General features: G+C 37.0%; 1 protein-coding gene across 5 annotated transcripts in view; it reads right to left on the reverse strand.

Annotated features, from left to right (window-relative positions):
* PLA2G4A (phospholipase A2 group IVA) overlaps positions 1–23,337 on the reverse strand; it is a 151,813-nt gene that overhangs the window by 90,810 nt on the left and 37,666 nt on the right. For all 5 annotated transcript variants that reach the window (XM_041725655.1, XM_041725629.1, XM_041725646.1 and 2 more), the window contains one exon: positions 20,309–20,390. In XM_041725655.1, the coding sequence (XP_041581589.1) occupies positions 20,309–20,390 (82 nt within the window). The remainder of the gene's footprint in view (positions 1–20,308; positions 20,391–23,337) is intronic.

Consider the following 23,337-nt stretch of genomic DNA (forward strand, 5'->3'; position numbering starts at 1 on the left):
AAAATTGGGACGCCTGGGTGGCTCAATGGTTGAGTGGCTGCCTTTGGCTCCAGTCATGATCCCAGGGTCCTGGGATTGAGTCCTGCATCAGGCTCCCCGGAGGGAGCCTGCTTCTCTCTCTGCCTATGTCTCTGCCTCTCTCTGTGTCTCTCATGAATAAATAAAATAAAATATTTTTTTAAAAAAGATATAAGAATTGAAAACAAAGGAAAAGCAAAAATAATAGTTCTCAAATGATTGTTTTTCAAAGAAAAATTAAAAAATATATATATATTTTAAGTGTGCCTTTTTATTGTAAAGTGGAAAGATCTACAAATGAAGTATAAGCATTTGGAATTGTCTTTTATTAAATTTTCTCACTTGTACTTTATGCATCATTGGTCAAAGGCAGCTGAGTCTCAAAAGAGGTACAACATAAATGCCTGGGGTTTGGATTAAAAATGCAGACCCTTGACCCTCCTTGCCTAAGACCCATGATCAGTAGATCTGCAGCGGCCCAAGGAATCTGCATTTTTAAACAAATATTCTAGCTGATACTGATGTAGGTCATCTTCTGTTCACATTTTTGATACCCTATTTTAGAGAAAAGGAAATAGGCAGCTATTGGAATTTTACTTATTATTTATTTTTATGGAAATATAATTGGCATATAGTATTGTGTAAGGCATCCAGTGTGTTGACTTGATATATTTACATATTGCAATCTCCAACTCAATGCTGATCTCTCTCAACAGGACCATGGAAGACAAACTAGAAAACAAAAAGGCTGAACAGGAAGGAAGGTAAGGGGAAATGGGCCAAAGAAGAGAAGGGCATTCTACATGGTGACTCTTCCCACCTCCTCAACCAAATGTTCCTTTTCCTTAACTGCGTTTCTGCCATGACGCCAGAGCTCAAAACTGCAAATCAGAAATAAAACTTCATATTTAGAATAGTGAGGGATGGAAGATCATAAAGAAAAGTATCTTTCCTCTTTTGAGTAGAAGTCAACATGTGATTTAAAGGAAGAGATTCAATTGTACTTCACATTAAATGTATAAAAATGTAGCCCGTCATCCCATAGGGTAGGTTCTTTCTCATGGGGCTAATGCTTTTTTTCTGTTTCCCCCAAACACTAGAAAACCCCAAACCAAGAAAAAAAAAGCAATCTAGAAAACAAAAAGTGCCTGGGAAGAGGAGACATGCAAATGTTAAATATCACTCATTCATTCAACAAATATTTGAACACCTGCTCTATGCCAGGAACTACCTGTCAAGAAGCAGTTTGGCTTTAACAGGCAGCCGAACACGAAACTGCAGATTTGAACTATGGAAGTGAGTCAAATGCTAACGGCCTAATTTTAGAGGCCAGGGTAAATAGGAGACAAGCAGATACACCACGCCAGTGACTAGTAACTCAGTCACTCAGATTATTACACACAAATAAAGTCAAATCGTAGGTGGAGAAGTTGCCTTTAAGGCTTGGTTCTCATTTGAATCTGAGGAAAGGAGGGAAAGGTTTTCTTGGGCCAAACAAGGAGGAGGAAGCAGAAAGCTAAGTTCCTTGGAAGAAACCATGTAGGAAAAGAAGCAGCAAGCTGAAGGGAGATAAGCATCTTCTAAGCCATTCTGGATGCTCAATCCAGGTTATACACTTTAGCAAATTCTAACTCTGACAAAAATGATAAAGAAAAGAGCATGCAACAAGATACCAACACTACACTTATACATCAAAACATCAACGGACTTTTTAAAGAAAATTAGAATCCAGTTCAATGCTGTCATTTTGGGTTCTTCTTTTCACTTTTAAATACAATCAATATTCTACAACTCCTGTCAAGAGTGGTCGTTGATTTAGCTTCTTCCCTTGCTTCATGAGCAAGAGACCTCAACGTTAAGATGTCAAAGGGTGCTGGACAGTGGAAAACCACTGACAGCTGCAAACTCTGATACTGCAATCAGCATCACGGCTAATCTTTGCAAGCCGAGAAACATCTGTAGCAGTGGTAGACACTGCAGGATGAAAAGGGAGTTTGGGGACACAAGTTTAAAATCAGATTACGATAATCACATAGCTCACTTTCTTTACATAATCTATAATCTTCTTTGGCTTTGGAAAGGGAAAGCTTCTTGGAAGCTTTGAAAAGAGAAAGCAGTCCATTTTGACAGCAAAACTAAGCCCAGTGCTTTAGAGATATGCATGAAGGGGGAAAAAAGGCAAATGCAGGAAAAGAAATGTTTGGGGCTTTTTTCTCCTGTATATTTATTTCATGGTTTTGTCAATTAATGCCTAGGGGGTAACTGGATGTTGGCTCACTGATTCAGCTTCACCTTGATTAGTTCCAGCCAAACAGGTGGTAAAGCCAAGATGTAATGTGTGGGCAAAGACTTTCTTCCATCTCATCCTTTTATCTAAATCTTGACAAACAAAAATGTTGGGGGTGTGGGATACAGATCTCTTTTGCTCCCATAAAGATGGCATGAAACTACATGCACCCGAAATAGCTTCAGAATTCCCGGGTTGTAAAACCTCTCATAAACTTTAGTAGTTTAAGGAGTGCCTGTCTAAATTAATAACAGGTCCATCTGTCATTTCAGCTTTGTCTGAGCAAAATATTATGTGATTCATGATAGAGGCTGATGGCAGCTTCTATACTCTGTAAGTTCTATTTAGATGTCCTCCATTTGCTTTCTCATATCCACTGTGCTCAGCAACTTAAACCCTCTTTAAATAAACCCTGCTTTAAATAAAGATGACCCATAACCTATTATAATTCTTGCAATGAACAGCAAAAAAAAAAAAAAAAAAAATCCCAGAAGGAATAGTCCTCCCAAATTCACAGCTAAAATATCACTTTTCAAATAGCTATTACCGCTGATGGTAAATTTAAAGTAGGTTTCTCAAAATGCAGTCCTTTACAGTATCTTCATAGAATCATCTGGAGTGTCAAAAATGCAAACACCTTGCATCTTCAGTCAGAGCCTAGGCTTGGAAATCTGCCTTTTTAACACTTGACCAGGTGATTCTTAGGTCCACAAGTTTGAAAAACATGGTTTAAAGCATATATTCTTAGAATTGACGAACAATGATACAAATAACACACCCACAGCAAAGTAGAAACGTTTGGCATTGAAAAGTCAACAGGCTTACTGGCCTTTGGTCATGGACTTATTCTGCCCATAGACTATATTAAGGACAATCCAGTAATTCACTTCCGTTTCTTTCCAGTCTTTAAAGACATTTCCAAGTGGCCACATGAAAACAAATCCAAGAATAAAGTACATGAGGTAGGTCAGTTGGCAATCTATATAAGGCTACAGGCTGATATGGAAGCATTCTGCTTCTATTGCCACCAAAATAGGAATACTGCAGTAAGACCAAAAAATAAAAAAATAATTTAAGTAAATGCCTCTGAATACTGTCCTCAAATGTCCCTCCTTTGAAATATTTATGATTTTGTGATAATACTAATTATGTGGAGAACTTAAAGCTCTTTGACTTAAAGGTTTAAAAACTTAGAGTGATTGACAACCTCTTCACTTTCTCCATACTATACTGGCCGAGTGGCTGGCCAGGAAAGAGATTGTTAGCCTAATGATAAATGTAAAAATTGTAAATGCAGTTGGTTCTTTTTTTAATGTATAGTTTTTTGTTGAAGGATACTATACAGGCCAAAGAGTTAGAAGATTACAACTGTAGTCTGTTGACTTTTCAGATCAAGATATAGAACATTAGCAGGACTCCAGAAACCTCGCTCAACTCCCTCCAGAAAAGTGACCACTACCCTACCTTCTATCACCAGAGAATATTTTTATCCACTTTTTATCTTTATGTAAATAGATACAATATGTACTCCTGGGTCTGGCTTCTTATGTTCACCATTAAGTTTGTGAGATTCATTCACATTGACACGTGTACAATATTATTATTGATGTAAACTTCTCCATCGAATGCATATTCCATAATATGTTTATCCATTTCACTGTTGATGGACATTTGGATTGTTTCCAATTTGGGATATTACCAATGGTGCTGCCTGTGGATATCCTTGGACATGGCTTTTGTTGAATACATGTTTACATACATATGTATGTTTCTTTTGCAAGATTCCTAAGAATGGAATTACTTAGGTATGAAATTGTTATGCCACAGTATGTACACCCTAATGTTAAGAGTCACACGGCAGCACATCCTTCCAGTACTTAATATTGTCGGTCTTGTAATTTTAAACATCTTGCGGCTGTATAAGGATATCTCAATATGGATTTATTTCACACATCTTTGATGACTATGAGGTTGATACTTATTCATATGTTTTTATTGGTCAGCTGGATATTCTTTTGAATGAAGGGCATACTCAAATCCTTTGTCAATTTTTTTTCTATTGGGTTGCCTTTTTGTATTGATTTATAGATTACCTTACATATTCTAGATATGAGTCCTCTGACAGACATACATTGCAAATATATTTTCCTGATTTAGGGTTTATCTTTTCTTTTCTTTAATGATGTCTTTTGATCAAAATAAATGCCTAAGAGTCAAGCATGTTCATCTGTTTTGTTATTATTCATGCTTTTTGTCTTTTAAGAAAACTTTAGCTATACCAGTGTTTGCACGGATTTCTTCAAAAAAATCTCAGTTGTTTTACTTTTTAGATTTAAAATCCAATTAGAATTAATTTCTGTGTGTTGTGTGAGGAGGGCGTTATTATTTTTTTCATATGTACAACCAATGGACTCGGCAGCATTTACTGGAAATACCACCTTTAATCCTTGCATTGCAATATAACTTTTGCACTAATGAAGTGGTCTTATGAATGCAAGTCTGTTTCTGGACTTTTATTGGTCTACCAGTCCGTTAGTTTATTCATTGAAACTTACACTAATGCCACAGTCTTAATTACCAGAGTTTTATAAGAGATCTTGATGTCAGGTAGTATAAATCATCTTTCTTCAGCTTCTTCATGATTATTTTGGCAAGCATTTTATTTCAACACTTCAAAGATGTCATTCTGTTAGCTTGTGGTTTCTATATACTCTGTTGAGGAATCCATTCTCATTCTTTTGCTTTTTTGAATGTCTTTTTTTCCCCTCTGGATGCCTTTAGAATTTTTTTTCTTTCTCTTTAGTTTCCAGAAATTTTACTGCAATACACCTAAGATTGGTATTCTTTGTATTTATCCTTGGTTCATCACACACACACACACACACACACACACACACACACGTACTTTCTCCTTCCCAGTGCTTTTTATCATGCCCTGGATGTTCCTTCTGCTTTTGTTCTATAGTTTATTTCCCTTTTTGTTCTACATGTTTCAGTCTGGATATTTTCCACTAACCTACTCAGTTAATTAATTTCCTCTCTTCAACTGTGTCCAAACTACATTCCACCTGTCTACAGAGTCTTTAATTTTTTTTATTTTTTGAAAGATTTTATTTATATATTCATGATAGACATAGAGAGAGAGAGAGGCAGAGAGAGAAGCAGGCTCCCTGCAGGGAGCCCGACACAGGGACTCGATCCTGGGACTCCCAGATCGTGCCTTGAGCCAAAGGCAGGCACTAAACTGCTGAGCCACCCAGGGATCCCCAGAGTCTTTAATTTTACTTACCGTGTTTTTAGTTGTATTTTCCATTTGATTCTTTCTTATATGTCTGGTTCTCTGGTAAAAATTCTCCATCTTGCCATCTATTTTCTTGAACATGTTAATCTTAGCTATTTTAAATATTATGTGTAGATCTACTTATTTTTCTTGAGCTTGTTTTTTGATATGTCTGGCAATTCTTGGCTGAATGCCAGATTTTTTAATGAAAATTTGCATGGGAGATAGACCTATCTCCACAGAGGGCCCATTTTATCTTCTGGCAGGCAGTGAGAATAGGATGGATCTCCTCAATCTAATAAAAAATGGAATGGATTCAAATCTTGGTAAGGTTCAGCCTACCTCTTGTTCATTCCCACTGCTTAGTAGGCTTATGTTTGGAAGTTCTGATCTTCAATTTTTTCCCTATTAGCACTGTGAGGCTGCCAATATCTCTGTTTCTCAGCCTGTCACCCTGCACAGATTGACTTTAGTTAGTGCATATGGTGAAGGCACTCTCTTTTCAGCTTCTCTGTGCTTCTTCTATCAGAGATCTTGACCCTCAAATTCTAACTGGCTTAGTTGTGAAATACAGTTTTTTCATCCCCGAGTCCTTCAGGATTGCCAAAGCTCTGTTGGATTCTCTGCCTCTTCACTGCTTGGCTACTTCCTATATCCCTATCTCCCTGTCACCCCCAAACCACCTAGATCCAGCAGTGGATTGATAGAGGAAATGGCTTACAGAATCCTGGGCTTACTTCAATGACTTCTCTTCTCTGGGATATTGGTCCTTCAAATCCTAGTTGACTCAGTGGCTTTTCAATCCTTCAGATATTTTTTTAAATTAATTGACTCTGTGTTTTCTAAGTTGCACTTAGGGGAAATGAATTCTCTTCTGTAATTTACTTCAGCATAGTCCAATGACCATTGAGTCATTAACCTGACCAAATATATACTAATCTCTATTCCTTTTATTTCCACTCTTCATATGACTATCCAAAAATTTCCTGCAGTTCTCAAGTCACCTACCCTAGCCCAAAATTTAATCTCTAAATATTTGCTTTGCCCTGGCCACATCTTCCCAACCTATAAACAAAAACAACTTCATTAATTTTGCCAATTCCTCAAGATCTTTCCTATCCTTAGCAAAAGTTTAGAAAAATAAATGTAGTCTACATGGGGGCACCTGAGTGGCACAGTGAGTTAAGAGTCTAACTCTTGGTCTTGGCTCAGGTCATGTCCTGAGATGGAGCCCTGTGTCAGGCTCTGTGATCAACATGGAGCCCACTTGAGCTTCTCTCTCTCCCTCTTCCTGCCCTTCCCACTGTGCTCTCTCTCAAATAAATAAATACATTTACATCTTTAAAAAAAAATGTAGTCTATACTTACTGCTTCCAATCCCATATCTTATAAAATTCCGACCTATCGTGCTCCACCTTGTTCTATTACATAATCAGTTATTCTCCTTATTGTAGCTTTTTTCTTGGCTGTATCAAGATGTTATTGACATATAACACTGTGTAAGTTTAAGGTAGACAACATGATGATTTGATGCACATATTCCCAAATGACTATCACAGTAGGGCTATCACTGGAAGGAGATAACCCTATCATCTCATATAAATGGCATTTCTTTTTGTGATGAAAACATTAAAGATATACTTTCTTAGTAACTTCCAAATATATAATACAGTATTGTTAACTATAATTACCATGTTGTTATAAGATCCCCGGAACCTATTCATCTTATAACTAGAAGTTTGTAAAAAAATAATAATAATAATAATTTAAAAAAAATAACTAGAAGTTTGTATCCTTTGATGGACATCTCTCTAGTCCTGCCTCCCAACCCCTAGGTCCTGGCAACTATCTGCCCCTATTATAGCTTCAGTATATAACTCAATGAACTTTTCTTAATGCAATGCTTTTTGTGCAAATAAAAGATATCATTATTTGTGATTTCCTACCTAGTTCTGTAAATATTCTCTCAGTATATCTGTCTCCAACATTTTCCCCCTCAGCTCACCACTAAATTGTGGGCTTTCATTTCACATCTCTTACAAATCCTTCAAAAAAGTCCTTCAAAATGAGGTGACCTCCCTCAAAAAAATTAATGCTCACATAGTCACAACCAACTTGTAAAGGAATTATCTTATAGATACAGTCTTAAAAAAACAGTCAGTATGAACCCCTCAGATCATGAGAACACACATGAATCCTGCAGTTTGATTAATCTCAGATCCTTTATGTTGATTGTCTTCAAGGTTTAAATGGTGGTCATGATGCATTCATTCACTTCCTCAAGGCTGCAAGGAGGAAGTGGTATAAACATGACAAATGTGAGTATCTTCATCACATGTCCTATTGCTGAGTAACATATTTTTAAAGGCTTCCATTTTTTAAAAAACCATTCTGAATCCATTCTGGAAGTCCTTTCATCCTCTCTTGACTCTACCTTATATATAAATAGGATCTTCTCCATAATCTACATTTCTGAGCTCTCTCCACTCTGAGATTTTGAAACTGTTCTTAAATGCCTTGAAAATATCTCAAACCCCACATGTACAACGCAAATTTATTTTCTTTCCATCTTTCTTTCCTTACCTGCAAGGCAAAAGAAAAACAAACCAAAATAAACCAAAAACCTAATAATAAAAACTTGGTATTTTTTCTGACTTTCCTATTTTACCAGGAGCCATCATTTACAGCCATTAGCACTGGAAACACAAGAGTCATTCTTTTTTCCTCACAGCTCCTGTATCTAATCTCTCTCAGAGTTCCAGCTATTCCATCCCTAATGTGGCTACCACTTCGTGTTCCTCAAGCCCACTCAAAATATCACTGCCCCAATATCTTCACCTGGACTATTCATATAATCCCACAGTTGTTTATTTTCCCCACGTCCAAACCACTCTTCATAACACCTCCACTATAATGCCACAATTATCTTTGTAAACCACACTTTTGTCCTTCACTAACTAAGACTGCAGAGGCAGGCCTAAGTGTGGTGAGAAAGGCCTGTAGGGCCCCCCCCACACACACTGGACCGCAGGTTCTCCTTCCAGTCAATGATTCTCCTCCACCATGCACTGCAGCATCACCCTCATGAGTCAACATTTAGGCCATGAGGCATCTCTGGAATCCACACATTTCCTTCGCACATTCCACACAGTCACATTGATAGCAAAAGCATCTGTTCTGAGTAAGAAAACATAGCTTCTCTTTTATTTGTGCATAGTCTTATGCTCTTTTTGGGCATTTTAGCTAATAACTAAACATTATTATGTTGTTGTCTTTGTCTCAAGAATATTCAAGGGTCCAAATACTGTACACATAAAGGATGAGTGGAATGAGATGTTCTCTCTGTTTTTCCCTTATCCATCTCATACATCCCTAAGTCAATTGTTCTGTTTTCTTTTCAGGTAAAATTGGCCACTATAAATCATGTTCCTAGAGGCTGCATCTATACACATCTGCATAAAATAAAAATAATTCCACATAAAGTTTCAACTTGCTGACTTAGGCATTATTTCCATCTTGAAATGAGGAAACTGAGGCTCCAAGATATTTAGTAAGTTGAGCGAGGTCATTCAGAAACTAGATTTTTAACCTAGACTTTCTGAAGCCAAGCTCCTTGCTCTTTCAAATATACCAACACTAATAACTCTTACCTATTTTTGCCTCTATTAAACTGCAAGCTCCATCATGGCAGGAATCACAGCCTTTCTATTCACTACTATGTCTAAAAGTCCAGCATAAAGTCTGAAACATTATAGGAACATATAAATATTGGAGTACTGGATGATGGACTAGCCCCAAGCAATACTGCAGAAAAGGCGCAACTGTCTTCCATTTCTAACTTCTCTCTACTCTTGGCTAACATGTCTCAACCTTCCTGGAGCTCTGCCCCACATATATATTTTATATATATATTTTTAAGATTCTATTTATTTATTCATGAGAGACAAGGGTGGGCAGAGATATAGGCAGAGGGAGAAGCAGGCTCCCCACAGGGACCCTGCCACGGGACTCGATCCCAGAACCCTGGGATCATGCCTTGAGCTGAATGAAGGCAGATGCTCAACCACTGAGCCACCCAGGTGTCCCCCATTCATTTGTATTTTAATATAAGTCACTGCCAGTCATTTCTTCCAAGTATATTTGCATTTAACCTTTATTTTCAAGTTCCGAATGCAAAAATAATATTAAACCTGTGAATCCCAGCATGTTTCCCTCAACAACTCCAAGGAATAAGGTAGAGTGTCAGAGGACTTATTTATAGCTAGTAGTCCCTGCTTCCTCTAGCACAGGCTCAAAGTGGGAGTTGTTACAGCTGTAGATGCTGAAGGGCAGTCCCTGCAAATTGCTGGAAATGCAGAAGCTGGAAATGTTAGTGAAGAATTCAATGTAGTTTTATAAACTGAACTTTGGTGGTGATTCTGGATACACTGGAGAAAGAAGAGCAAAGACCTTCCAACAAGACCAACATTGTCTAACTCAAAATAATCATAGACTACCTTTCCTTCATTTGAAATTACAAAGCAGTTTTATTAACACAATTTTTAAATCCCTTTATCAGGCAGGGTCTCCAATTTGAACTCTATTTTTTCATCTTCTTCTCACACCCTCAGATCTATAAAAGTGCTTTCTCAGGTCACATGTTTCCTTTTGTAAAGGGACACGAAACCATCAGAATGGAGCATCAGCCAAATGGATACCAGGAAGAAAGCCCAGCAGCATCTATGCACAACTGACTTGGTACAGCTTGAACTGACAATTGACTTAGTACATGAATGAAATAGGCTACCATCTGGCATATAGTAAAAAACAAAACAAACAAAAACAATACGTTACTGTAAAGAAAGTTGATATTCACGAGAGAAAACAGGAAGATAAACTCAAAACAACCCAAAGCCAGTGAAATGTCAATCTATAACAGAACTGAAATTTTTGTTGTTACTTGCATTGCCTTTTTACTTAAATCTCTGTGATACTTCTTTGGAAGGAAACAAAAATACCTTTGTTATCAGTATCTATGTTTGGAATGTTTTTAAACATTTAGAATCTAGGAATGTTTCTTGGCATCTGCTTAGTTTGGAGAGAAAGTGTAGTTCTGCAAAAAATTATTATAAAATATATTTATTTATATTATTAATGCTAGCTATATGGATTTAGCTGTATATATGCATTCTATCCTACACAAGAATAATTTTATTTTTCATCAAAGAAGGAGTTCTCAATCTTGACATTACTGACATTTTGGGTCAGATCATTCTTTGCTCTGGGATGTTGTCCCTGGGCTCTATCCACCAACTGCTTTTGATGCCGGTAGGACCCCCCCCCTCCAATTGTAACAATTAAAAATGTCTCTAGATGTTATTGCCTAATGTACCCTGTGCAGCAAAACCACTCTCCTGCCCCTGTTTAGAACCACTAAGCTCAAACAAGGCATCATCCTTGCTACCTGACATTTATTCACTAGCATAAACTGTTAAAAAATGGCCAGATTCCCTAATAATGTATACTATACATATTATGTCAGTCCCATGTTTGAAACCTTTTATGATTTTTTTCTAAATTGAAATGTCAAAATGATGTAATAATAACATATTAAAATTCTACTTCCTTATCAAACCTATCTCAATCTCCATTCAAGCTGTGAAGTCTTCTGTGAAGCTTCCTGCCAACACTTTTCAAAATCAGTAACATCATATGGCCAAAATACATAATTAGTGAGAGTACACTTTTTTGGTTTGGTTGGGCTTCCAGAGTTATTCAGACCTACTTCATCTTTTCATTTAGGCCACAAACAGGTCAAAGGCAAAGCTGCTGTACAAATAAGGATCAGAGTGAGATAAGTTTAGGTTCAAGTCATAAAATATAATAGCTGTGTGATTTTTGGATTATTTACTTAATGTCTTTTTTTATTTTATTTTATTTTTTTTTTTTATTGGTGTTTAATTTACCAACATACAGAAAAACACCCAGTGCTCAAATGTCTTTTTAAAAATGTAAAATTAAAATAAAAACAGCATATAACTTCTCATATTACTAAACTGAATAAATGAAGAATGTTAAGTTCTAAGAACGCTACTCAGCATTTTTGTTTATTTAACACATATTGTGTATACTATTCATCAAGAACCTTTCTAAACACTCTGTAATCTTATTTAAACCTCATTTTTAAAAGCCTATGAGGAAAGTATTATTATTATGCCCCATCTAACCACTGAGGCAATTGAGGCCTAGAAAAGTTAAGTAACTTACCCAAAATCATGGAGTTTATAAATAGAAAGGAGATGTGAATCCAGGCAAGCCAGTTCCAGAATGCTTGCTCCAATGTCTAACCCATGCTTCCCTTTGGGTATGGGACAGGCACTCAATAAAGTTATCTACCACAAGTATTATGTTTATTATTTTTTTGTACTTCTCGAGGCACTGGGTGAGTATGAAATATAAACAGCAGATGCTCAGCATTTATTGATGAAGATGTTAATAATGGACATTAATAATGGGTTATATATTTCTTTAACATTTCTTTTGCAAAGGTAAAAGTTCAAGGCTGTTCTTTCATTTTGCATCTGCAGATTTGGGTTAACCTTGTATGTCAACTTAAAATAATTTTGTCTAGAATTTTATCTAAAATATTTCATAAAATATGTATTGATGCATCCAGAGGAGCAAGAATAGAAGAATATTTCTAAGGAGTAAGATTTACAAAAATCCCCATACTATCCTTTGGCTAAGGTCACTAGTCATTTCAATTTCTATGTTATATAATTTTTATTTTTAAGAAAAATTTTAAAATACGAAAATATACTAAAATAACATATGATAAATGTTTTCACATAAATGTTTAAACTGAGAGCAGCAAAGTTATTCTCTTTGATATAAAAAGTTTAGGAGTAAGCTTTTCTGAGGAAATTTAAGAAACGTTTAACTATTTTTAAATTTAATTCCATAAGATATTATATCACACCTTTTCAATACAGAAGTGATATAGATTTTTGGCAAGGAGAATTTACTTAGCATATGTAAAGAAGGTTGCATATCATTCAGTTTTTAAAAAGTTTTTAGAATGAAGGCTTTCTTTCACTTGGTAGAACATTAACATGTTAAAATATACACATGAAAAGTGTATGAAGTATTTTAATACAAAGAAGCTCAGGTACAAGACATATATGATAAAAAAAAAAAAAAGACTAAGTAGGCTCTATTAGTGATGTCTTTAAAAGTAGGGAGGGAGGGAGGGAGGGAGCATGTGGATTTTGTCCCTATTAGTACTGGTAACATACTCTTCATTTTGATGGGGACCTGCTTTATTTTATTTTATTTTTTAAAGTATTTTATTTATTATTCATGAGAGACACAGAGAGAGAGAGGCAGAGACACAGGCAGAGGGAGAAGCAGGCTCCATGCAGGGAACTCAACATGGGACTCAATCCCAGGTCTCCAGGATCAGGCCCTGGGCTGAAGGCAGTGCTAAATCACTGAGCCACCCAGGCTGCCTGGAACCTGCTTTTATTATCTCTCAAAAGCATTGTTACCAAATATACAACCGAAGTATAGCTGTTAATCTTATTGAATAAATATGGTGAAAATCCACAGAAGGACCGATTGATATTATCAAAATATCATAGGACATTATTTACTGTACTCATCAGACCTAGACACACAAATATATACATATAAGACACACACACACACACACACACGAAATCCTATGACATTTAAATAAAGATAAGAAGGACTAACTGTACTCCTAAAACATTTGGTCATTTAATAAACTACGTGACATTCTAAATGAAAGAACAACAGTAGTGCCCTCCTAACACAACGTATTTCCCAACTTCACAGAAAAGACAAGATAAGAGATCAGAGACAGGCATGTTCTGGAACACTTTATTCATCTTGAAATTATCTTTCATAAAAATTCCACTGGGAAACAGTTTCATTATACATAAAATTTTTTAAATCCTGGGTGGATACTCAAAAACATTCCAAAAATATTAGCAAACCAGAACTCATGTTCATCATTAACTTAAGGACTAATGCTAGGGAAATGTTTGATTCTGGAAAAATATATTTAAGGGTAGCAGGCTGCTATAGGCCAACAACAGTACCATTTATAATTTATAAATATATATTTGAAACACCATAATCTAAGAAAAGATTGATTATAGTAATCCAAAAAGTGTTATAGAGCTTCTGTACACTGAAACCCAGGAAAATTCTAGATTACTATAGAGATAACAGCAGTACTTATAATTTCCAAAAAAAGATGGAGTATAAAATTATTATATTTTAGGGGGGAAGGGCAGAGGGAGAGAAAGAATCCCAAGTAGGCCCGATGCTCACTGTAGAGCCTGACAAGGGGGTCGATCTCATGACCCTAAGATCATGACCTGAGCCAAAATCAAGAGACAGATGCTCAACCGACTAAGCCACCCAAGTGCCCCTAAAATCATTTTTAAAATTCTCTTGAGTGAGGCAAAAAGGAAGCAATATCCAAGAAGAAAGGTAAAATTACACCCATTTGTGTATTCTATTCATTAATCCAAAATTCTCTGACATCTTACTACTATGCCAGACTTAAAGTTAAGCACTGATTTTCTAAAAAGTGAGTAAGACACAGGCCACAGTTTTACAAATGCACGATTAGATACCTATGTGACAGGTGTTAAACAGAAGTCTGAACAGCTATCAGAGGAGCACAGGAATGAACTGTGCCAAAGTGTATCAGAAAAGATAACCGAAGTACCATTCCACCATCTATTTCTTTCAAGCTGAAAAAAACAAAGATCCAGCAACATGCTCAACACAGAAATTCACAATGGAATTTATGGATTTTATTTAAGAAATAAATGTCTTCTGGGATACTTCATTGGTTCAGTGGTTGAGCATCTGCCTTCGGCTCAAGGCGTGATCCCAGGGTCCTGGGATCAAGTCCCGTATCAGGCTCCCCATAGGGAGCCTGCTTCTCCCTCTGCCTATGTCTCTGCCTCTCTCTGTGTCTCTCATGAATAAATAATATAAAACCATTAAAAAGAAAGAAATAAAGAAAGTCTTCTGATGTTGGTATCTGAAATAATTTTAACAACAATAGGTAATTATTAAGGGTGTACTATGCTTCAGGTATGTGAGTGCTAAGAATTCAATCATTGAATTCTCATAACATTTCTATGCTGAAAAAAGGAGACAGAAAATTTGCGCAAGGACATGGGACTAGTGAGTAGTGTTTTGCCTCTGGAGACCATGTTCTTTCATACATACACTCTGCCTCCTCCTTAGAAATTTGATCACTGTGATAATCAAGAGTGTCTACCAGGAGGGATAATATATTTTCTTAAAAAAGAAAAAAAGATTTTAATTATTTATTTATTTGAGAGAGAGAGAGAGAGAGAGAGAGAGAGAGCAAGCATGAGTGGGGAGGAGGGGCAGACGGAAAGGGAGAAGCAGACTCCTCACTGAGCACGGAGCCCGATGTGGGGCTCCATCCCAGGACCCCGGGATCATGACCTGAGATAAAGGCAGACACTTAACCAACTGAGCCATCCAGGTGCCCCAATAATATATTTTCAAAGTAACTTCTACATTGCTCTTGGTGCTGATGAAGATTCTCAAAAAATTAAGTAATGTTTCTGCACATACACACCCAACACCCTGTCTCCCAGGCTAACATTTACAAATAGAAAGGTTGAATTCTAAGCTCCTTTCCCAGGGAATTATTGACACTATGTGTTGAGAGTCATGTCCCTTGAAGAGGCTAAATCCTCTCGGTGTTTCTTGACGTGAGGGGTCAAGGCTACTCCTTGTGAGAGCAAGACTGGAGGAACGAGGGAGACCTTTCCCATATCTACTGAATAGAATCTGCACTTTGACTGAGAACCCCTGGTGATTCATAAAGACATTAATTTTTGAAAAGCACTACTTGGGGAGATTAGGTCAGCCTTGGACCTGCAAATGGCACAGCTGTTTAAAAATCAGGAACTTGGTCTAGATCTTGCTATGAGTTTCTCTCCAATAAAACACCATTTACCCATAGACACAGACATTATGAAAAACAAAAGCTTGAGGTTCTTAAGAAAACCTTCAAAGAGTACCTTAGGATATTAAGCAATACAACTTTATAAAAATTGGTTTCAATACAATGAGTTCATAATTCTCCCGAGTATATTTATTTTTTCTTAAAGTTTAAAGTTGGAATTAAGCTCTGTGTTCTCCTAAATACTTAAGGCAAGTCGATCCATCCGCAATCCTACAACTGTCTTTGAAAACCCTAATGTTGATGATGATAGTTCTGTAAAGAGAAAGAGTTCAGTGTCCATTAAGACCAGACAGGAATCTTTAGTATATATGCTTAATTAGGATATTAAAAATATTTAACACTGGTGGGGCTCCTGCATGGCTTAGTAGGTTGAGCGTCCAACTCTAGTTCTTGGCTCAGGTCATGATCTCAGGGTAGGGGGATGGCACTCTGGGTTGGGCCCTTCACTCAGCGGGAAGTCTGCTGGAGATTCTCTCTCTCTGTTCCTCCCCTCACCACCCCCTGCTCGCTCTCTCTTTCTCCTGCAAGTAAATACATCTTTAAAAAAGAGGTAAACAAAAACACTATGGTATCCATTTTCTGATTCATCTTAGAGAATGAAACATGACTAGTTCTGGATTCTGAGACTAGCCTCCCTTATGATATATGATCAGTGTTTTCCTCAACACTTTTTAAAAGGAGCAGAAACTCAGTGAGGTAGCTAAAACATTTTTGCCAGCTCTCTCATTCCATTTTAAAATCAGGTTTGAGGCCAGGGGTGTATGCTTTTTGTTTCACATATGCACAAAGTGTATTACCAACTGAAATTTTATGGTCACTGTAGTCATTTTCAAATATGTAACTTCTATTAGAAGAAGAAAGGAACAATAACTAATGCAAAGTTCAATCAGATATCCATCCAACACTTGCACCTGGTGCAATGTTAATATGCTCCTGGCTATATGTTAGATCTAACTACAACTTCCTACAGCTTTATTTATTTATTTATTTTTATTACTATTTTTTTTAATAAGGCAGAGCTATTTTTTTAAAAAAGATTTTATTTATTTATTTATGCATGAGAGACAGAGAGAGAGAGAGACAGAGAGAGAGAAGCAGGCTCCATGCAGGGAACCTGATGCGGGACTCGATCCAGGGTCTCCAGGATCACACCCCGGGCTGAAGGCGGCGCTAAACCACTGAGCCACGGGGACTGCCTTCCTATAGCTTTAAAAGAGTTATGTTAATATTGTCAAATTAATGCAAAGTACTTATTTTAAAAAATAGACTATGGTGAATCAAGTGCAAATATGAACTTCAAACTACCTTTTCATATGACATGAGCATAAGAATACAAGGAAGGGTTAGCCTGGGGATACAGGTATAAATGATACATTTGAGCACACAAGTAAGATTGGCAACCAGGTCTGGGAAGCGGCTGTCCTGTTCTTGGCTGGCCCAAGGCCCTCAGGTGAAAACAAGGAAATATGTCAGATGTTATGATTACAAGGTCAGCTCTGACCCCTCAGAAGACAGTTCATGGGGTGCTGCTAATTTTATTATGCTGGTTTAGCAATTTAATACATTATTTTTAAGTGGTGATAATTAGAACTAGGTGATTTATCAAGGGACAAAATAAAAAATTGATATCATCTTAGTATTAGCTCATAAAAAGAAAAAGGTAGATACAGACATTTTACCAGGAATCAATACTTTATTTGATTTGTGTGGCACCCTTGAGAAAGCCCCCACATACAAAGAAAACCAAAAAACCCAACAGTAATCTGTCATTTCTCTTTACCAACATGTAAAACTATGGAAATTTGCCTTTTTAAATAAATGCAGATACTATCAAGAGCAGAAGAGAGTGTAAGTTTCTGTTATGATGGTCTTCACAGACCTTACAATATTTTTTGTAGCTTTATCCTTGTCCATATTGAAAGAACTTCCACATATAAAGATCCCAAATTCAGTTTACTTGGTAATTCATATTGATCCAGCTCACCAACCAATATCAGCAAAACCCCTCTTAGAAAAGTGACAATTAATGCCAATACCTTTCCTCACTGTGATAATCTCCTACAACTGCTCAAAAATAAAGTGCTTGGCACTGTGTATCATCCCTTCACTTTTTCATACTAACGTTCTTGCTAAACTCATTTCTCTAAGACTTTCTCTTGTTTTTCCTTCTTTCCTGCTCCTGACTTTCTATAAACTTAGTAAGTTGATATAAAGACTTGGCAACAATTCCCTCCTCCACACTCCAAAAAAAAAAAAAAAAAAAAAAAAAAAAAATCATGTAATAATTCAAGTGAAATAAAATCAAATTACAAATGCTGAATAAAAACATTAGCAGAATGTTGTAACACTGCCCTATCTCCTCTAGTGACTAATCGCCAGTGATTATTCCTTCCATGGGTCCTTCATTTTCCAAAGAAAACTTCTAAAGACCATGGGTCTAACCTGTGCTATACACACTGTGGGGAACCCAAAATGCACCTTTTTCCCTGTTTCATGAGACAAGTTACTACCTCCCATTCATTCGTATATTATCAGTGTCACTTATGTAGGTTTCAAATAACATTTGCTGCACCACTGTCTCCCCTGCCTTAATTCTTTTCTTTTTAAAAAAAATTTATTTATTTGAGTGAGAAAGACAGAGAACACAGTGGGTGGGGGAGAGGCAGAGGCAGAGGGAGAAACAGGCCCCCCCACTGGGCAGGGAGCCTGACTCAGGACTGGATTCCAGGACCCTGGGATCATGACCTGAGCAGAAGGCAGACACTTAACTGACTGTGCCACTCAGGCACCCCTCCCCTGCCTTAATTCTAAATAAATTCCAAGTGCCTGTGCCTTTGGGGGAAGCAGCTAGGAAATCAAATCCACAGCAGTTGAAGGCGACTCACAGAGTATGGGGTTTGAACTGCTCTTGGGCTCATCTTAAACACAGTGACACCCATTGTCTCTGCTTGGCAGAGTCCAGCACTATGGGAAAGAGTTGCTGCTGCTTTGTATATAACTATATGTTTTTAAAAGTCAAATTAGGTCTGTAACTTGCATGCCTGGCAAGTTCCTGACATAGGCTTCGGGTGAATTGAGAACAGCTTTTCTAAGAGTCAACCTCTTGAACTGGAGAGCCTGTGCCTTTTCTCCAGGGCATGGGGACTATACCAGTTCTTAAATATAGCTTCTGATCTGACTTCTCTTTCTCCCAGGGAACTCTTATTTAAATGATGAAAATGCGAAGAATTATTTTTTAAAAAGCAAAATAAGAATCACTTCAGAAGAACATTGACCAGAGAGTGACTAAATGGGTTGGGCTGAGGTAGGGGATAAAATTTAATATATATAAATTCCTGGTCCAGAGAAGAGTTGAAGAAATGGTCCTTGTTCCTCCACCTTTCGTGAAAACCTCTTTGCTCATCCAAAACTCTTGCCATTAGATTCTCCACCCTGTTTCCCATTTTACTTCTTTTAACCACTTCCCACATACTCTTTTTCATTCATTGAAGGCTTGAACACTGAGCTTGCATTTTTCTTTTCTAAGTATTTAACTTTTCTATGTTGGCCCATTTTCAGCATGAGTTTTATTCTTGTGTTCAGTATTATTTTTATTTCTCTATTCACTATTAATTTTTATTCTCAAAAATAAAAAGTATATCCCACATTTCTCTCTAATATTTTTAACCTATTATGGCCAGGACAAACATTTTTAAAAATGTAAATCCAACCATGTGCCTTGTAACTCAAAGGCCATCAAGTTTTCCCATTGCATTGCTGATGAAATCTCAGTCCTGGCCTTTGTCCTATCAGTACCTGTCCCCCTTGTCCTTTGCTATCTGTTTTCTAATATTGCTGAACCTGTGCTAAGTCCTCATGAGCACTCCTCTCCTCTTGTTCTTCTCTCACTCTTGAATATGCAGTTTGCTCAGCCTGGGACCGCTCTGCACTCTCATTGCTGACATTTCCTTCCTCTGAGCACCAGTTTCAAAGTCAGGGCACTCGTCCTAGTTCCCCAGCCCCATTAACTGCAATCTCTGTACTTTCTTGAAAACCTGTGCCGAGGGCTCAATTGCCCATTCCCATGTTTTAGCAATAATCTAAAACTTTGTCAAACTCCTCATCAAAATCCTTATCATTCTTTCTATTCCCACCTTGGTGACATCCAGCCATTTGAGTGGGGAGATGAGCCAGAAACACTGCTTTTCAAAGCATGGAGAAGGATACTGCCAGCAAGTTAATTCAAATTCCTCAGGCTGTGTGTGGTTCAGGTCCTGTCGAGCTGTGCTACACCAGTTTCTATAGCTATTTCCATACACAGTAAACACACTTAAAGGCATAAGAACTAGAGAAACTGCATTTTTTAATCCTGTAGGCACAGTGCCTTGGAGGCAGCTTGTTTGAAGTCTTGACTCAGCACTCTTTCCAAAATAGAATTAAATAGAATTTATTTTAACTCCAAAAATCTGTATGTCATGAGACTGTAATTTTGCCTGACTCCAAGTACTCTCAATTAATGTAAAGTCAATATAAAACACTATTCCAACAGATAACAGAGAATCAGGGAATCATTCAAAACGTTATCATTTAAAGATCTAGAGAAAGATAACCACATTTGAAAGAGGGACAGCCCCCCCCTTATATCTGAGAATTAGAGCAACTAAAGAGTGAACTATTATTATTCATTTTCAACAGAAAGGCAAATAAGGATACTTACGCATATCACCGAAAGCACCTTTTGTCACTTTGGTGGCACGTAACACCACTACCGTGAATTTGTGGGAATACTGGTGCTCCACCTGGAAATAAATAACAGTAAATTAAAACCAAGCTTCCAATATAGAATCCAGGCAAACCGTTCTCCTTGTTGCCTTGAGACTAGTTAAATATTCAGTTGAAGGGAAGTAACATTCATACCAGAAACATCCTTTGATCCTAGGGCTGCTTCTTATTTGAGTCTCTCCTCGCTCCCACCACGGAATTATTGAGAAGTTTAGATCATGCTTTAAAATGTTACTACAACTACCGGCAACTTCTTTGCTGACAGGTTTACCAAGCTTGAGGGAAAATGTAAATCAGGACTGCAGGCCTTCTAGGAAGACAATCAGGCTTTGTATTGAATGACAAGGAAGCCCTGGCTTAGAAAGGCAAAGTCAGAGAGAAAGATGTTTGCATTATTCAGATTTGTTTGTTTTTATTGTTACTGTTCAATGAAAGTTTTCTTTGGCAAGACAGTTCCAGAGCAGTATCCAAAATCCTTTGGACCTAAGGCAATAACCGGCGAACTACTTACATTAATTGTAATGCATTTGTTATAAGCCATATGCAGCAATGTTAAAAGATTCTAGAAGACTATTAAATACTTCACCTAAAGGAGAAAGTAGTTACCAAACAACCCTATCAACCAAAACAGAATAAGGAAGCAGGAACTCACAAAGTTCTCTGAGCAAGTGAAAATTACAAAGTCCTTATCTAAAGCTCAAACCTGTTTAATCTTAGAAGAGATTACTCCTACCTTTCCTAACTTCAATAGACTTGCTTAACTGATTTAGAAGTCCATAATTGATTTTAAAGAGCTAAGATACTGGCAATACTGACAAATGAGTAGTGAGATACAGGATCAACAGTTGTACAGCATTCAACAGTTTCTGAAGCTATTACTCTGTCAATAGAATAATTTATGTTCAGATTTATAACACAACATCAGGAAGTGGGGTCACGAAAGATGAGCATACTTTGTTTAAAAAGGCAGAGAAGCATGTAAAGTGTTTCAAGATAATTCTTATTCAAGTTTATTATTATTATTATTATTTTTTATGATAGTCACACACACACACAGAGAGAGAGAGAGAGAGAGGCAGAGACACAGGCAGAGGGAGAAGAATGCTCCATGCAAGGAGCCTGATGTGGGATTCGATCCCGGGTCTCCAGGATCGCGCCCTGGGCCAAAGGCAGGCGTCAAACCACTGTGCCACCCAGGGATCCCCTCAAGTTTATTATTGAAGAGAAATACCATCTATGTCTAGAGGCTCTCTGACTAGCTAAAGTTTTACTCCATATAAATAAAATTATCAATTACAAATGAAATGAATGCTTATTTTTTAAAAAGTGTGTTGTATTAAAAAAAGAAGTGTGTTGCTTTATACAATCAAAACTCACACACACTACTCCACCAAAAAAAAAAAAAAAAAAAGGAATCCACTATCATAGTTGGAGACTTCAACAAACCTCTATTAGAAATAGATCTAAAAAAAAAAAAAAGAAAGAAAGAAAGAAAGAAAGAAAGAAAGAAAGAAAGAAAGAAAGAAAGAAAGAAAAATAGATCTATCAGGAAGAAAATTAGTAAGGACAAGTTGGAACTCAACAGGAGCATCAGTCAACTAGACATAATTGACATCTATGGACTACTTCATCCAAGAGCAGAACACACATTTTCTTAAGATCATGTGGAATAATCATGCAATGTGTACTCTCAGACCACATGGAATTAAATTGGAAAACAAAATACAATGATAGCTGGAAAATCACGGAGTACTTGGAGTTTAAATAACACACTTAAATTTATTTATTTTTTAAAGATTTTATTTATTTATTCATGAGAGACACAAAGAGAGAGAGGCAGAGACACAGGCAGAGGGAGAAGCAGGCTCCATGCAGGGAGCCCGAAGTGGGACTCGATCCCCGGTCTCCAGGATCACACCCCCGGCTGAAGGCGGCACTAAACTGCTGGGCCACCAGGGCTGCCCTGGACTTTCCCTTTAAAGGACATACACACATATACCAGTAAATTAACACGAATGAAATTCGTGTAAATTAACACCATGAGAATGAAATGGTTTATTTCTTTTTTTTTTTTTTTTCTTTTTTTCTTTTTAAGATTGTGTTTATTCACTCATGAGAGACACACAGAGAGGCAGAGACACAGGCAGAGGGAGAAGCAGGCTCCATGCAGGGAGCCCGATGTGGGACTCGATCCTGGGTCACCAGGATCAGGCCTTGGGCTGAAGGTGGCGCTAAACTGCTGAGCCACCCCAGCTGCCCAATAACACACTTTTAAATAACACATATATCAATGAAGAAGTCTCAGGAGAAATTTTTAAATATCTGCAACTAAATGGAAATGAAACTATAACCTACCAAAATTTGAGGGATGCAGTGAAAGTAGTGCTTAGAAGGAAATTAAGTAATACATATACTGACATATTATTTCATACATATGGATGTTTCATATATTATTTTGTTATATGCATTTATCCAAAGAAGATCTAAAATCAATCATCTAAGTGTCTACTAGAAAAATAAAAGCAAATTAAATTCAAAATAAGCAGGAGAAAAATAGTAAAAATTAGAGCAGGAATGAATAAAAATGAAAGTGTAAAATCAATAGAGAAAATCAATGACACTAAAAATTAGTTATTTGAATAGAACAACAAAATTGATAAGCCTCTAACCAGACTAAATAAGGATAAAGAGAGCACAAATTATAAATATCATAAATAAATGTGAGAAGCTCACTCCAGCTTCTGGACAGCAAAGGGATAATAAAGAAATACTATGAGCAACTCTAAGCCCATATTTAATAATCTAGATGGAGGGCCAATTCCTTGAAAGACATTATCTGCCAAAACTCACACTAGTGGAAACAGGCAATCTGAATAGGCCTATAAAGAAACTGAGTCAATACTTAACCTTCCAAAACAGAAAGCACCAGGCCCAGATGGATTCACTGCTAAATTCTACTACTTA

Source organism: Vulpes lagopus, chromosome 1 (genome assembly GCF_018345385.1).
Source record: "Vulpes lagopus strain Blue_001 chromosome 1, ASM1834538v1, whole genome shotgun sequence".
In the NCBI taxonomy this organism is placed as follows: domain Eukaryota; kingdom Metazoa; phylum Chordata; class Mammalia; order Carnivora; family Canidae; genus Vulpes; species Vulpes lagopus.